We start from the raw sequence: 15846 nt of genomic DNA, 5'->3' as shown, positions 1-15846 counted from the left end.
AGTCAGGGTTTCTGATGTGTAGCTGAATCCATGGACAACTTTCTGAATAATCTTTTTTTTTTTTTAAAGTACTGGTTTAAGTGATAAAGTGTTTACATTATAGCTTGGCCGCTAACTAGCCTAATAGTAGAGCAACCCAAACACAAGAGAAACATTAGTTCAGCAAAAAATGAGAATGGTCAATGCATCCTGAACAAATGCAGAAATTATGACAACTTACCTAACGTAGCAAGTAGCACGGAAGCATGGTTAATACCACAACAAACAAGGTTAACAGCCCGCTCAAACACATGGTGAGAAGTGTCCTGACTCGTATATTCTGACAACGACGTCCAACCAGCCAGACTAGCCTGCAGCTAAACACTTAGCATGCTAACTACGTTCCTGCTGTAACTGGCGAACTTAGTCCGGTGTTGTATGCACGGTCACCCGCTCACTCAGCACAAAAAAACAATGACATATGAAAGTATTGTGCACGCTACATTTTACTTTATATCAAATGTATACGTGACCATACCACCGCCACATACAAACGACTGACAAACATTGCAATAACTCGCTTGCAAGCTCGCTGTCTGAGCCGTCTAATTGAGTTTGCTGCAGAAAACACTACTGACACACAGGCAGCGGGCTTAGCCAAGAAGCTAACGCTTGCTAATAAGCTAACGCCGAGGCGAGAGCCTGTGCCAGACAGACACACAACCGAGATTGAAGACCTCGCATTGGATCATGGATTTCACAACGAAAACACCACGTCCCGTTTCAACAAGGAGCACCAACACGCGTGGCTACTTACGATTTAATACTTTTGGCTGTGTCCTCGCGGTTAAATTCCGTTTAAAAGACGCAGCTCTGACCTTCGCGGTAGTGAAACAACATTTCTGCTGGCTAACTGTGCCGCCATGTTACTCCTGCTGTGCAAACCAATGCTGAGTGTTTATCTGGCTGGTAGCTGCTATCCTCCCCCACACCAAACCACATCACGGGGCTCCAGCAGTATCAACTCACTTACCGCGGAGGTTTGTGAGCAACACTACGGCGATTTACCTGTTAGGATGACACGGTACTTGCACTTTGATTGAATAGCATTAATTTGTCTACATTTAACGTTCATCTGACAACCACTAACAGTTACTTAAAAACACCACCGTGTCACGAATGTCAGTAGCTAATGTTTAAATGTAGCCTATGTGTTGGCCTTCGTTTACAAGGTGGGCAAACATATGACCCCCATCCCAACTCAGGTTTCTCAATATAGGAAAATAAGTGTACTATACATGTTACACCAATATATCTACAGCAGTGGGAATACTGCGTATCAAGACGAATGTGCATTTAAGGTCATAAAGATTTATGTCAACCTATAAAATGATGGGTGTAAGCACTGTGCCGCAAATAAAAATGCTGGTAAAAGGAATGTATTTGGAGTTTCCTTTATTCACATATCTAAAAGTAAAATTTCAGTCCAGCCTAGTTTATTTTAAGATGCTACAATTGCTAAAACACTTATCACTGTCAGTAACTAGACAGTCATGAGAAAAATGTGAAACAACGGGCACGATTTTTCAACATAAGCACAGTGTAATTTTTATTAGCTATTTTAAGAAATGAACAAAATGTATTAAAACATAAACGGCAAGTTAACATTACAAGCTTTAGAAATATTATAAATGAGCGTGTCCTACTTCTGGAGCTACCTTGATATACTGCGTGGTCAACTATACATGGATCACACGAGCAAGCAGGCGTTTTCTTTCCATTAAAACTTGTGCAACACCGCCACCAAGTGGCGGCTGTGTAAGATATCAACAGGGTAGTTTCTACATGGTTTCATGATCCACAGTAAAGACTAGAGAGAAAGAAACTATGTGGGCACAGTTATCCGCACACCACCATTTGTTCAGGTTTTTCTCGCAGTTGCTCCCGTTTGGCAGGGATTTTATTGTCTTTGTTTGGGGCAGGACTTGTTCAGGACAGTGCTTTACACAGTGTAAAGCAAATCTTTCCTCACAAAAACTGTGACTTATTTAATATGAGCTAGGGTGCTACATTCGAATCAGGGCTGTAGTTACCAATAACAACACTGAGGTCTTGTCCTCTGTATATAAAAAAATTTAAAAAATTAGATCAAGATTAAATAACTAATGGCTTCAGCACGTCTCTCCCTTAATTTCATTCCTGCCAGTGTGGAGAAGGCTTTGAAACAACATTTACACCTTCATGTTGAGATATAAAATTTAGTCACTAGTTAACTGAATATTATTATTCGTTGCTTGGAAAATTGACTACTGTTAGTACAGCAAAATAATAATTCTGATAGCTCTTTTTTCAATAAAACATTTTATTCCTTTGTAGAATAGATAAACCATCAGGACAAGTTGAGAAAACCACATACACTGCTGATATACTGCCGGTGGCAACCATGACTCAACTACTGAGTACCTAAAATTAGTTAATGGGTTTATTCTTTAGAATAAGCCAGTGTTACCTAGGCGATTTATTCTTAAAATACACTTGACTGCACTCCATAGCTTTGTAAATTCATTTCATGGCATGTAAGTAAAAGGCATATATCAACAGTCAATCAGGCTCATTTGGCACAGTCAATAGTGGGTAGTGGGAAAAACAGCCTAGCAAAATATGGTTTTCTGATCCCTAGTCCGTGCTTTTACAACAAATCATTCTTGTGGACATTTTTAAGGTAAGCAATAATATGCAAGGCCAAAGAAATACAGTAAACCCATTCCACTTAAACAGCAAATGAAGAGGGACCATACAAGACAATGATTTTGCCTGATTTTGTCCTTAAAAATCTCTGATGTGTTAATAACGGCGTTATAGGCAGAACTGTAATAGATTAAGTATAATTTCATGGCAAGGAACATGTTCTGTGATTACAAAGCTGCTCTGAACTCCAATAATTAAATGCTACATCAGGTCACAGGGCAGTTTTGCACAGTATTACAGGGTGATGTCTGCTGTTTTCCTTGGTTGATTTTATACACTCTTCCCTATTCTATCCATGAGTGGATATTGAAAACTTTCATATTCTGGAAAAATAAGAGATATAAGGAAATTCATAAACTCCATACAATGTTTACAAAAATCCCTGAAAAGAGGGACAGGAGTCAGTGGCAAAAAAGAGGAGCTGGACTAGCAGTAACAAGTACAAGAGGAAAAAAAAAAAGGGAAGTAAAACACAAGCTGGAATACACAGTATTTAGGAAAAAGCTTGAAATGACCTTACTTGGGAGAAACACTAAACACTGAAGTCATCATTCCTGAAAATTTAAAATTACACACCCTGTACAAAACAATCCGTATCAATAGGCACTTCTTAAATAAGGTCTGTTTTCATAGTTTATTTCTGAATTTGTTTTCTTTTCATTTGGAATGGCACAGCAGAACAATGATTCTTAAAATCAAGGCGTGCTGGACGACTGGCGACAAGTAAAGCTAAATGCATTCCGGCCCTTGAAGTCCAGCTGGGAGGTCAGTCCTGTGTGGGAGCTGAAAATGCATACCATGGTCGGGGAGCTGGAGGAAATGTTGGTCGGTTGGATATAGCCATGGAGGCATGGGAGGGGGGGTCTTTGAAAAGGGGGTGATAGAGGGGGCTGAGGGGAATGTATTTATGATGACTTCTCTTTTCTTGCTCTTGGTGAATCAGCTCCGTGGGAGTTCACTCCATTTACTCCATTGGCTAAAAACAAAGGACACATCCAAATTAGTTTCATTTGACTGATTAATAATGTTAAGTGTATGTAAGCACGGCCTGCATTTAATGAGAAGAAATGCATGTGTGGATTCTATTCTAACAAATATGTGTTCTTAAGTTTACAAGACTGGGTGTTTCCTGCTTTTTACCTCCCATTTGATTTGTCTGTTTCATTAAACAGTGTGCGTTTTGATATGCATTTTATTGCTTGGGGAAAGGTTCAGTGCTTTGCAGAAGAATACCTTCACAATCAAGTAAATATACCTCATACTTTGTGCTCGTTGCTCACCTTTGTCTTTCTTTGATTTGCTCTTGGAAGGAACTTGTTTCTTTTTTAAGGTCTGAGCTTGGGCATGCTCTCTCCACCGGCGCAACTGAAAGTTGATAAATTTCCACATCATGAAGGCCTGAGTGAGGCAGATTGCGGCCAGGACAGTCATCCTAATAGAGAGTGGAAAAAGTCAGTAACTCAAAAGGTTAACAAAGACATGTGTGTCACACAGTGGACACTTCTTAAAATTAGTCTAAAATATTGGTCTACACCCAGTACATTATGTAGTGGCAAAGTTTAGTAATGGACTTTTTTAGCATAGTTTTGTTGTTTTCTCTTCCTTGCTTTGCATGTATTGTGATGTATTGTGGAAGCATTTCATTCTAATATATTGAAGCTGGTGTCGGTGAACAACTCACTCTCTCTAATTGTTGAAACTCAGTGCTTCATGGTGAGTCTAGAAATAAGCTCTTGTTCCTTTATTCTAAGTGGCCAACCTGATGTTGACAGATGATCTTTATAATGGCTTAAAATGTTTATTTAAACTCCACTTCCGCTGTGCAGGGAATATCTCAGCGTAATAGTACATTTACTTTTGCTCCATGGCAATTAGAAAAAAATTAAGAAAATAATTTGCATCACAAGTGTATCACAATTAGGAACTCTAATAATGCTAAACATATATTTCAGAGGATTTTTTTGTGGCTTGATGAATGTTAAATTTGCTTACAGATTTGCAGACCAGAATAAATCGACTTCAATTCTGTAAGCAGTGTTAAAATATTACTTTAGGATTAAGTAGTCCCGTTTCTCTTCTCAGACACACTTACCGAACAAAAAGAACATTAAAGTTTCCTGCAGCCAAATCAAAGCCTTGACTCTCAGCTGTGGCGAGGCCAAAGCCCACGGTGAGGACGGACAAGGACAAGGTGAGCAGCCGTCCAAGGACAAACAAAACGGCCCATATGGTGAAACTGGAAGACAGAAGGATGACCATGATACTGCATTCAAGACCTCTCAACCATCACTAATTCTTAACTGGTAAAAAAAAAAATCAGACAGCCACACAATATGAAAAATCTGAAATCATTGATGCTGAACATGAGAACTCACCCTGTTTGTCTGTTCTCGTTGCTGAAGTAGATCAGGCGGGAAACGTGGAACAGAAGCTCAACAAAGTAGTGCAACACTAGCAGGACCAGACCCAGACGGTTCAGACTGAAAGACACAAGGAGACAAGATCCCCCTTTATTACAGCTGACAGGACCAACACAGGGGGACACCACTAACTTTCTCCTGAAGGACGGTGTACAAACACGCAATCACACATAATGTCAGGCTTTCTTAAGTGGGAGTTCTTACTTCAGAATGTAGGCGCCTGCAATGTGGACCAGGTACAGGAAGATGTACACAAGTTGGCGTGGAATATCCTCCTAAACAGGGAGGCCAAAAATGGTCAAAATATTTACAGCAATGTGGCTCTGCATGTAGAATTAAGCAAAACGGGTATGACTCTTTGAAACAATGCAACATAACCAAGGAAGTCAAACAGGATATAGCCCCAGGAACCAAATAAATGCTACAGTACGTCATACTATATCAAACGATGGGCCCACCACACACACACTTGCCTTCTTTGTCTTTTGGAAATACAGTTCTGGCAGAGCGTGTAGCCAGTAGCCCAGCTGACAAATGAAGTAGAATTTCATCTGGAATCTGAAGGAAAACCGGAGTTACAAAATTAAAGGTTTTTGGACTTCAGAGCCACACTTGAAGCTCTTATACAATAACCAATAAAGAAATGTATGTTTATTTAAAACACAAAGAATTTACAAACAGTATCTCTAAAATGCATATCCACACACAACATTACAACTTACGGCATCAGTGTATGGGGGTAACCCTCCCACAGGGTGACCGGATTAGACAGGAAGTTTTCCTAAGAACAAAGAAGCATTTCAATTACAATCACACACATTTGTTGGGCTTAAAACATATGTAAGCAAGAACAACGGCAGCTTTGCTGCTGTACGTACAGAAAGCAGGATGCTCGCGCCCCAGCCGAAGGAGAATAAATAGAAGGCGCTGAGCTGGCCCGATTCGTTGAACTTGCTGTGCTTAGTTTTGGAGAAGTGCTTCTTCCTGTTGATTTTCTGCAAAGATAACAATAAATAATGCAGAACTGTTCGCAGAGAGTAAAGTCTGTGTACGTGTCTATGTGCGTCTCACTTACATCCAGCACGTACTCCTGGATAATGGCATGCATGATGATGGCCACCAGCATGTAGAAGAAGATAGTGGCCAAGTCCTTGATGCCATGGTGGAAGTGGTTTACGGCCGTCTCCTCTGGGCCTTCAGTAGCACACACAGAGGTCAGACCGAGTCATCACAATGACCGTGATTATCTGGCAACGTGTTTCATTCATATCCAAAATGTCTGATGCACCCATTTCATACAAGTTTTTGATCCTTAACATGAACTGCCAAGCCATTTTAATAGTGAGTCTAAACTGTGCAGTATTACACCACTTTGAAAATGCCAGAGTCATTGACTGTCTCAGCACAGTAACTGTCACACACAAAGCCTCTTCTGTCTTTCTAAAGTTATATATTATCTATACAGCCTCCAACTCTGTATCTGTGAAACACTGTGAATAATGTGATGAGTTGCAGCGCAGAGACAGAAGATACATGAAACAGTTAGAGAAAGCCTGAGCGGTACTCCTTTGCTCATGGTTTATACAACCACAAAGAAATACATCCAATCTTTGTAAAAGTCAACACAGACAAATAAAAAATACAATGGCGTTAGGGAATTTGTTTCACTACAGAGAGATTCAGGTGCTGCATGTTATTTGTCTGATTAGATACATGCTGTAAATAAGTTACTAGGTAAGTGGTAAGGTCTCTCAGATAAGAACTGCTGGTAGCCTGCAACCCTACAGTGTGTGCAGTAAAAAAGTACAAAAGTACAAAAAGCTCTGAGGTCGTACATTCCTTCAACAGTATCTAAAGTTGGCGAAGAAATTGTTAACCTTGAAATGAGCAGGACTTGGATTGAGAAGCCTATATTACACCTCAGCCCAAATTCACCAGGCACAGCCTTGCCACAAGAGAACTTTATAAATCAGGCAGCCTAAATTTAGCTCCAAAGGGGGAAAAAAAAGCTCTCAAATGGGTTTGTGTTAGGCCACGCAAGCACCGCTCTAGAATCCAGATGAGAGGCTTCCAGCCAGACAGCTCTAAGAAAATGCTGCATTATACGTTAAAGCCAAGACTCACAGTGTTAATTTGAACACATTCACGCATCATCTGAAAACATCTGTTCTGCACCATGCGTCTTATACTCCCAGTTTAATCTTTAACTTACCATGTGTTGATATGGTGACATTGTACTGGACAGTTATGAATAACACTGCAAACTTTGAGGTGACCTGTAGATGCAAAAAACCCCAAACCTATTAGTAATGAGAGCCTGCACATATGCGACAGTCATTTAAACAAGGATCCGACCAAACACATTTTTACTGTCAAATCAAACAGGTTGCAAGGGTTACTTGTGTTTATACACACTAAAACTTGGAGCATTGCATTTATATATCAAGGATCCCCTGCAAGTCCCACGAAGGGGTGACTGTAACTGAGACTTAGTAAGTAACACTGAATGTTTTATTTTATCAATATATTGTAGCACTTTTAGGCTGATAATACACAAAGCCAAAACTATGAGACCATGTGGAAATTATGCCACATTATTGTAACAGAAAAAAGGTGATAAAGCACTCCCAACTCCTTCTTTAGAGGAATAAAATAAATAAATAAATAATTGAATGGATATAAGAATACTTGCTTAACAAATGACCTTTGTGGATCACAATTAATCAGTATTATTATATAGGGTAATATGACTGTTGTGTGATGGGAAATAAAATGTATTGGAGGGGCAGTGAATGGAGCTGCATCAAGATAACCAAATAAAAAGGTTAAAATGGGAAGTAGCTTATTCCTCTTTCACAACATAAGAACTACGTGGGCAACAAATTGAAATTAAATACACAGAAGTATTCACTGTTTAGTTAAATAGTTTCGTAAAAATAGCCATAGTCATTTCAATTATTCAAGCATTTTGAAACTGTTTATGTTGCCATTACGATACAACATATACGTTGCAACAGCTTTTATTACACAGGGATTTTACTTTGTAAAGCAAAAACAGGAAGTAGTTCAAACTATCGCGCAATTGACGCTAATGGCTCTGCTTTTCACTGAGGGTGAAACATGCTTGAAATGAAACACAAATGTGAGTGAAAGTAGCCCAGCACGCAGCGCAGAGACGGTCACGCTATGAACGGATCCCGGCTGTCAGCCAGCAGCATCGAGTTACAGTTAACCCGCTGCTGAGCTCCAAGGACAACTTTCAGTTTTGGTGCAAGCGGGTTTCTGTGATGACAGCCCTCTCAGTCGTTGTATGCTTGCCACGTAACACATCTACGCATAAACTAACTAAGTCGAGAGTGTTGCACAATATTGTATCCACCGAGATCGATACACTCTTGCAAATCTGCAATATACTGAGATGTTCCCATAAATTATGTTGCACATGAAAAACTTTGTTTTTTTATGATAAAACCGCGGGCCCGTGGACGAGTGATTTGAAATATCGATTTCAACATGGGAAGCAGCCAGATGGAGAGTGGAGACTAGTTCCCACGTCGCTTTAATAAAGACACAATTGAGTTTTATGAAAACCTAAAGCCAGGCTACCCGAATGAGTTGTTGATCTCGTGGAATGAAAGCAAATGCGAGGCCATCGGGCACAGAAAACTTTCGATCACGGGAGGAAGTAGTGTGAAGAATAGATCAGACAGCCATGTCAGTTTCCAGGAGAACAGATGGGGAGTATTCGGTATCCTGTCCAGCGGTCCGTCCACTGTGCCGGGCGAGCATCCCTACGCGATCCATAGTTACAACCCATTCAACATGTGGACGGGACTTACCTCGAACATCAGCCCGAGAAGGAACACCATAGCAACACAGGAAACAATATCTGCATGGTTCTGGATGACAAACTCATGGCTCAGCACCGGCGGATTCTTGTTTGTCTTTTTTCGGATCCCCATGTCGACAAGATTCGGACTAACTTTTGCTTTACGCAGCACAGATGTCGTCGGTTTGTATCAGATATTAATATAATCTTTCTGTACGACAACGATCAAAGCTCCCTCCTGCTTCCTACGAGCAAAGGGCCAGGCAGGGATTGAATGGCGTGTCACTCTTCTGCTAGTGGGAGGGTCCACGGAGAGAGAGAGAGAGCCGCTGCGCCTGACCAACGAGACTCTTTACGCACAGGAGAGAAACAGCTGGGGCTTTCTATCGCCACCTAGAGGTTTGGAGCATAAAACTATAATAATGGCCATTTCTTATAGATACGTTATTTTCTATCACTACATGAGATTTCTTTTTTGGAGTTACTGGTCCAAGCTAAATTTATTCTGTCACAAAAGGTCCGGAGCAGGTTGTCCATATTTGACACACAGAGTAGAATTAAACAAGGCTACACTTCTAATAGGTCCACATTTTGGGGAATGCACTCTCATTTGTCTATTGAAGTAGCATTAATATGAAGCTACAGCCAGCAGCTGGTTAGCTTAGCTTAGCATAAATACTGGAAACAGGGGGAAACAGGTAGCCTGGCTCTGTCCAAAGGTAAAATCCACCTACCAGCGCCTCATAAGCTCACTAAGTAACATGTTATATCTCATTTGTTTAATCTGTAGAAAAGCCGAAGTGTAAAAATGACATGTTGTGGTTTTACAGGGGGCTGTGTACAGGAGTATTTCTTGGCTGCTGGTTGCCTGGAAACCTCAGGGCGACGACAAGACTCCAGGAAGCTACTGCGGCGGGCCAAGAAATAGTCATAACCCCCTGTTTTATATGCTTCATATTTACCTGTACAGATATGCAAGTGGTATCGAGCTTCTCCTCTAACTATCAGTAAGAAAGAAAACTAGTATATTTCCCAAAATGATGAATTATTCTTTTAATCAAAATACCACAAACTAACTGAAGACAACACAAGCCAGGGGTAGGTAGTATTTCAGCTTTGCTGATGGATACTGTAATACTTCAGGATACATACACCATGCACATACTGTAGAGTGGGAGGAACAAGGGTTCAGTAGGGACCCAAAGCTCATTTTTGTCCTGGGGCCTCCTATAGCGGGTTAATCCGGCCCTGAAATTACAAGACAGAACCTATCAAAATGGGAGTTTTATCTAGAATTTCTAGACCTAGACTACCCACATTATTATTAAAAACGAAAAATAAATGAATAAACAGATCTTTGAACTGAGTGTGTTTGTAACTTGAATCACTGACCCAGTCGATGCTGAAACTCGGTGATCTCATTACTTTCAGCTGCATTTGGACTTGCATTAAGGGCTGCCTTGATGTATCTGAACCCGCATATTAAAATTTTCAGACTTAAAGTGAGACTATTTAACTTTGGTGGTTTAACACTAAATGCTAGATGTAGCATAACAGTAAAACAAGTAGAAAAGTATACCGACTCAGTAATGTCAGTTACACAACAATATCTAGCTAAAGTTTGGTAATATAAGCTAACTTTAGCCAACATAAGCTACTGAAACAGACCAAATAAGGCTGTAGCAGTAAAACGCCTGAGTGTTGAATTGAACAACGGTTCGTTTTATTGCTTATTAATCAAACTTTCTATGAGGAAGAATGTGTTGTCTTCTTTTAAAAGTTATATGGTTTAACTTTAAATTTGATTGTCTATGTCATAATATAGCTCCAACAATTTATTATGTAGAGTATTTCAAGTTCATGACAGGGTTCCTGGTCTCAGGTGCTGAGACACTGTGCAAGGTGTGAACACACACACACACACACACACACACACACACAGGCACGGATCTATTATGTAATCACATTTTTTCCGGCATGACTGTATCAGTTCAGAGTGTTGTCACTGAGGTGGAGCTTGTCACAAGTTTTAAGGAAAGAGAAAGAGAAGTGGAGTGTGTAGAAGTGTTTGCTTTTGTGACTGTACACAGCTGTCTGCCATGGACAAAATCTACTGGTAAGTTCAATGACTGTTTTTGATTTTGTTTGTGTGTCTTACTGTAGCTGTGTGAAATTTAAGGTATGTGATCAAAATGGTATGCTCAGAATAATTTATAATTTTTTATGAAAATACAATCAATTAAGACATCTATGGCTTTATTTATTGAAGTGACGTGAATATGAATGTCATATTAATAGTGTGCTATATTGACCCCCCCCCCCCAATTTGTCTTTTGTGGGTTAGCTTTATCCCCAATGGCATCTCATTAAACAGTTTAAAATGATATTGAAGCTAGATGATGTAATGAGACTCTGAATGTACTTATTCTGTGTTTCAGTAAATAGGTTTTAAAAAGCCTTTCTGCGAGAAGTGTAAGAAAAACACAGTATAACTTATATAAGAGTTCAAAATGAACAAGGCAGGGCTTATTAGCATTTTGCACTTCCTGCTGATAACATTATTTTTCTAGCACATTTATAAGTATGCCATCTGTCAGGACTCCATATTTATATCATAAAGTGTTTATGATAGAGATCAAAGGGCAGCAGACTGTGACACAGCAGCTGACTGCAGTCATGTTGCATTTCAAAACTTCAACTGTCTTAAGCAATGATTTGTTTTACATTGTGGTAAATCTGCACATGATTTTAACAAAATGTTAAGAATATTGTCTTTTTCATGATGCTCATGGTTTTTTTAATCACATTGTAATGTTTTTACAGACTGACCAACATGGCACCTGAACTGCTGGGGTCCAACAGAAAACTATCCACAGCAGCTTTTCTTCAGAACCATCAAAAAGCAGCTACATTTCCACGTCATCACAGAGGGAAAACTTTGGTTGGACTTTTCAACTGATGACAAAATGCTTCAGTCAGACATTCAATACACTAAACTGCGATGGTTTTTAACCATTGCTGGACTGTTCTTGTATGTGGTGGACATTTGGACAGACATTGGACTGGCACTGAAATATTTTCAAGATAAACATCTTGGGTGGACTGGACTGACTCTAGTGTTTGTTCTGGCTGGCCTGCTGGTGACTCAGATCTTCAGCCATGCCTGGTACAAGGATGACATGAATGATGTTCTGATAAACCCTGAGGGAAAAACAACCATATCAGGCATGTCCAAAGGTGGACTTGCTGTCCTGCACCTATTTGGCATGGGCATCTTCACCAGGTATGAAATGAACAATAATGACGAATGGTGATGACTGTGATAAGAGCCCTGCAGCTGAAGAAGGCACTGACCCTTGCTATTATATCTGCAAAATGACATGAGCTGCTCATGTAGCCTACAATAAGGAGTGCCTTCATGTTGTGACTCAAAATGTGCAGTATGCTAATCATGCACAATGGCATGATATTATGGAATGTGCAAACTGGAATAACTGCATTTAAGCTGTAATGTATTGTATGACGTTAGGAAAAAGCTTTGCAAATGCATCATCATCTGCGCAGCAGCGAAAGATGAATTAATAACAATGTACTGCATGGTGGCAACAACCTGTCTGATTTTGTTTTCATTGTGTTTGACCGGTTGCTAGGTATTATCACCTGCTGAAACAAGGGTTCAAAGTGGTTTGGACAACAACAAACTCTTATACAGTGGAAGACAGTAGAGATGTGCACCAGAAACTGTTTTGCCTGGCTACTGATCTGAGCATGCTCAAACTGTTGGAGGCTTTCCTGGAGAGTGTTCCCCAACTCCTTCTACAACTATATATAGTGCTGGGCCACAATGAGTGCTCAGTCATGCAATGTAAGTAAAGGCACACAGTGAGAGAAATTTCCTGCATATTCATGAATTTACTGTATGATTATTTAAACCACCTGTCCATTTCTTTCAGATTTATCTATGGCATTCTCCTTCTTTAACATTGCCTGGGCCCTGGTGGACTATCGCCGCTGCCTTCGCAGATCCCTCTCCCATATCAGGGAGATGCCTTCTGGCCTCCCCACAGCAATCTACCTCCTCTACAAACTCTGCACCATCACCAGCCACATCCTCAGCTACACCCTCCTCCTCATACTGAGCCCCTACAGCACAATAGCCCTCACCATCCTCTGGCTGCTGGGGACAACCTGGACACACTTGCTTCAAACCAACTTCTGCTCATCCAGAGGCCTTGAGCTTCTGTATCGAGCAGTCATCGGAGTCATCCTCACGTTCACCTTTTTCAACGTCAAAGGACAGGACACCAAAGTAGCCATGATCATCTACTACTTGTTCTATTGTGTTATAAATATTATGGCTCCTTTACTGCTGGCTTTTTTGAAGCCAGAGCTGCAGACAGCCACGTTTTTGCTGACAGTCGGTGGTTTAATCTTTGGAGGTTCAGTGCTGGGGCTGATGTGCCTCACGGTGTACTACCTCCTCCTGCATCCCAGAGAGAAGTGGCGTGAGGCAGATGAGGTGGACGGCCAGGGAAACAGAACAGAGACCACAAGGAGGATAAAGAACTTTTTACAGACTTGATGAATGTTTTTTTAAATCTATTTCCAAGCCTCGTTATGGGAGCGCAGAGAAACAGATTCTGAATCTGAAACTACTGAAACAATTTGACGAGGAAAAGAAAAATAGAGCCTGTACACAGAGATGTCATCTTGATTATGTTACTAATACTGCTATCAGTTATTTTACCATATTCTGAGGTGAAGTTTGCTTTTTCATTACTGATGCAAATGATTAAGCAATTAAGTGCAATATATTTGAAAGAATCAACTACCTTTTGTTCACTCTTGTTTTAATAAACTTGTCGATGAATGATATATTTATTCTTATTATATCTATAAAAAGTAATTTATTTGCTAATCCTAATGGACAGCTGGCATTGTCTCATTTGATTGCTTGATATTATATATCATTGCAGCCAAGACGGTCCATTATTAATGCATTGTAATCAAATCTAAAAATTCTATTATGGTCAAAATCATTTGGTTTCTCTAATTTTTGTGTTAGATAAACACATTTATGTGATGTACAAAGACACAACAAGAAGCATAATTGTTCCATTGTATATGTCATGTCATGTCCTAATGTCTCCAGTTGTTTTCTCTGCTTCCTGGTGTTTCCTCTCTCTCTTTCTGTGTGTGTGTGTCCATGTCTGGGCACGGCATTCCACCTCTCTCTTGCCACCAACCCACCTGCACACCTTAGAATTAACCACTCATCACTTCCTGCTGTATAAAACCCCGGCTCTCCTCTCAAATCTTTGCCATATCGTTCAGTTTGCCTATGTGCTACAGACGCTACGGCCAAGCTACTTTTTGTTATTATGTCATGCCTGTGGAATCCAGACTAACCTGTGTTTTGGTCCCAGCCTGTCTGTCTTCCTGCCCTGCTCCTCTGCGAAACCCTGAGCCTGCTCTCACAGACTTTTCACTTTCTAGTTTTGTGAATAAATCCATTTTGGTGGGGCCAATCTTTGACTCCAAGAGCCCTTGTATGAGTTCTCCTTTTGGATCCAGATTATTATGCAGTTTAACAGTATACTTGCAAGCTATTTTCTCAGTTTGTTTTTTCCCCCCCACACCTCCTTGTTGTAAGAACCAGACAGTTGAACTTGACTGAACTGTCTGGTTCTTACAACAACTTATAGTCCAGTAATATCACCTGGCATGCCTCAGCTGGATGCTATTTGGTGAGTGTGGTCAGATGTTTTTCTTAAGCCTGTAACACACATGTTAAACACAAGGTGGTGTTATTGTCTAGGTTGACTATTCTAGGTGAGGTCCTACTGTACACTGCTGCACCCCATTAACAAAATGTATAGAGTTATACTTTTAGTCAAAAAACATATATGCAACAATATTCAGGACAGAGACAAACCTTTTCCAATAATGTCTTCTCCCTTAATATTTCCAGCGCCCATTTAGATATAATCTCACATTACTTAAGTGCTTTAAATTCTTAACTGTAACTGTATGATTTATGTGATTCCTTAATTAGATTATTCATTCCCTTGTTTGAATTTGGGATGTATGTTAATTATGGAAAATGATAACAAAATGCTTAATTGATAAATTAGAGTACAATATCAGGTACAGTTTGAGAGACCCGGAGAGCATTCAGGCTCTTGCTCGACGACTATCCAGCAGAACGAATGCTCACCAGCACAGGCTTGAATAAAGTTTCTCCTGTTCAAAGTGGATGTCTTACCACCAACATCATCTCACTGACTTTGAATTAAGCTATAAATATCAGCTACTGCTCTGATCTTTCTCATCCTAATCCCTTGAAACTCAAAGGTGGCAACTAAACATTTTCCTCTGCTCAGAAATGATGAACAGGGGTCATGGATGAGCTAACTAGAAATAACAAACCAATGCTAATTTTGTTTTGACTACCAGCAAAATATTGTGTGAGTCAAGCCAGGAGAGCTGAGGACGCTATTTCTTCCTGGCCAGGGCACAGGAAGGGGAGGGTGGCCGTGCTAGACTGGCCCAGTGTGAGCTTACCTGGGAGGAACGCTGACAAACCGCAGGGCCCAGAGTGCACGTTGCTTGTTGGCTCTCAAATAAACGCAGCACCCCCACTTCCTTTAATTCAGCCAAACTCAGGGCTTTTTGACTTGTTTACTCCAAGGGGCCACTTTAACTTTCATCTGTCAGTTGTGCTCTGTCAGAGGCACTCCATAAAATGACAAATTTAAGTGAGGAACTTGTGTTGGAGAGGAAATGAATCACTGCCAGGTAGTTACCACACAGAATTCAGTTTTACTGTGGAGCTGCAGTGGACAGACTCTTAACTCTTTTCTTATCTAT

General features: G+C 40.4%; 3 protein-coding genes across 5 annotated transcripts in view; 1 reads left to right on the top strand and 2 right to left on the bottom strand.

The window, feature by feature from the left end:
• The window catches only part of ncoa2 (nuclear receptor coactivator 2), a 57606-nt gene extending 56582 nt beyond the window's left edge, over nt 1–1024 (bottom strand). The window contains exon 1 of one of the 2 annotated variants that reach the window (XM_044175589.1): nt 797–1024. The gene's annotated coding sequence lies outside the window, so the exon portion shown is untranslated. The remainder of the gene's footprint in view (nt 1–796) is intronic. The other variant, XM_044175588.1, reaches the window with a different exon arrangement.
• Nucleotides 1025–2321: 1297 nt separating this feature from the next.
• tram1 (translocation associated membrane protein 1) lies at nt 2322–9292 on the bottom strand. The gene is made up of 11 exons (XM_044175592.1): nt 8987–9292; nt 7360–7423; nt 6223–6341; nt 6026–6142; nt 5870–5928; nt 5621–5705; nt 5352–5422; nt 5103–5207; nt 4820–4963; nt 4008–4159; nt 2322–3703 (listed from the first exon to the last, which is right to left on the bottom strand). The coding sequence occupies exons 1-11, from the start codon at nt 9107–9109 to the stop codon at nt 3633–3635; spliced, it is 1110 nt and encodes a 369-aa protein (XP_044031527.1). The 5' UTR covers nt 9110–9292; the 3' UTR covers nt 2322–3632.
• Nucleotides 9239–14519, top strand: xkr9 (XK, Kell blood group complex subunit-related family, member 9). Of its 2 annotated transcripts, XM_044175590.1 has the most exons (5): nt 9239–9375; nt 9807–11092; nt 11800–12259; nt 12627–12841; nt 12930–14519. In XM_044175590.1, exons 3-5 carry the CDS (start codon nt 11943–11945, stop codon nt 13556–13558), a joined length of 1161 nt encoding a protein of 386 aa, XP_044031525.1. In that variant the 5' UTR covers nt 9239–9375; nt 9807–11092; nt 11800–11942; the 3' UTR covers nt 13559–14519. The 2 variants fall into 2 exon arrangements, with proteins under 2 accessions (XP_044031525.1, XP_044031526.1); XM_044175591.1 differs by lacking the exons at nt 9239–9375; nt 9807–11092 and having other exon boundaries at nt 11125–12259.
• Nucleotides 14520–15846: the final 1327 nt, after the last annotated feature.

The sequence above is a fragment of the Siniperca chuatsi genome, linkage group LG19 (assembly GCF_020085105.1).
Source record: "Siniperca chuatsi isolate FFG_IHB_CAS linkage group LG19, ASM2008510v1, whole genome shotgun sequence".
Lineage (NCBI taxonomy): Eukaryota > Metazoa > Chordata > Actinopteri > Centrarchiformes > Sinipercidae > Siniperca > Siniperca chuatsi.
The sequence above is the reverse complement of the archived record's forward strand: the minus strand, read 5'-3'. Positions and strand labels throughout refer to the sequence as shown.

Bases quoted from the DNA above. Each gene is read 5' to 3' on its own strand.
- tram1 (XM_044175592.1), bottom strand. From the start codon at position 9,109: ATGGGGATCCGAAAAAAGACAAACAAGAATCCGCCGGTGCTGAGCCAT. The intron at 5,208-5,351 runs GTAAGAACTCCC...TGTGTCTTTCAG, and splicing joins GCAGGCGCCTACATTCTGAA to TCTGAACCGTCTGGGTCTGG. The intron at 4,964-5,102 runs GTGAGTTCTCAT...TCTGTCTTCCAG, and splicing joins AACGAGAACAGACAAACAGG to TTTCACCATATGGGCCGTTT.
- xkr9 (XM_044175590.1), top strand. From the start codon at position 11,943: ATGCTTCAGTCAGACATTCAATACACTAAACTGCGATGGTTTTTAACC. The intron at 12,260-12,626 runs GTATGAAATGAA...ACCGGTTGCTAG, and splicing joins GGCATGGGCATCTTCACCAG to GTATTATCACCTGCTGAAAC. The intron at 12,842-12,929 runs GTAAGTAAAGGC...CATTTCTTTCAG, and splicing joins TGAGTGCTCAGTCATGCAAT to ATTTATCTATGGCATTCTCC.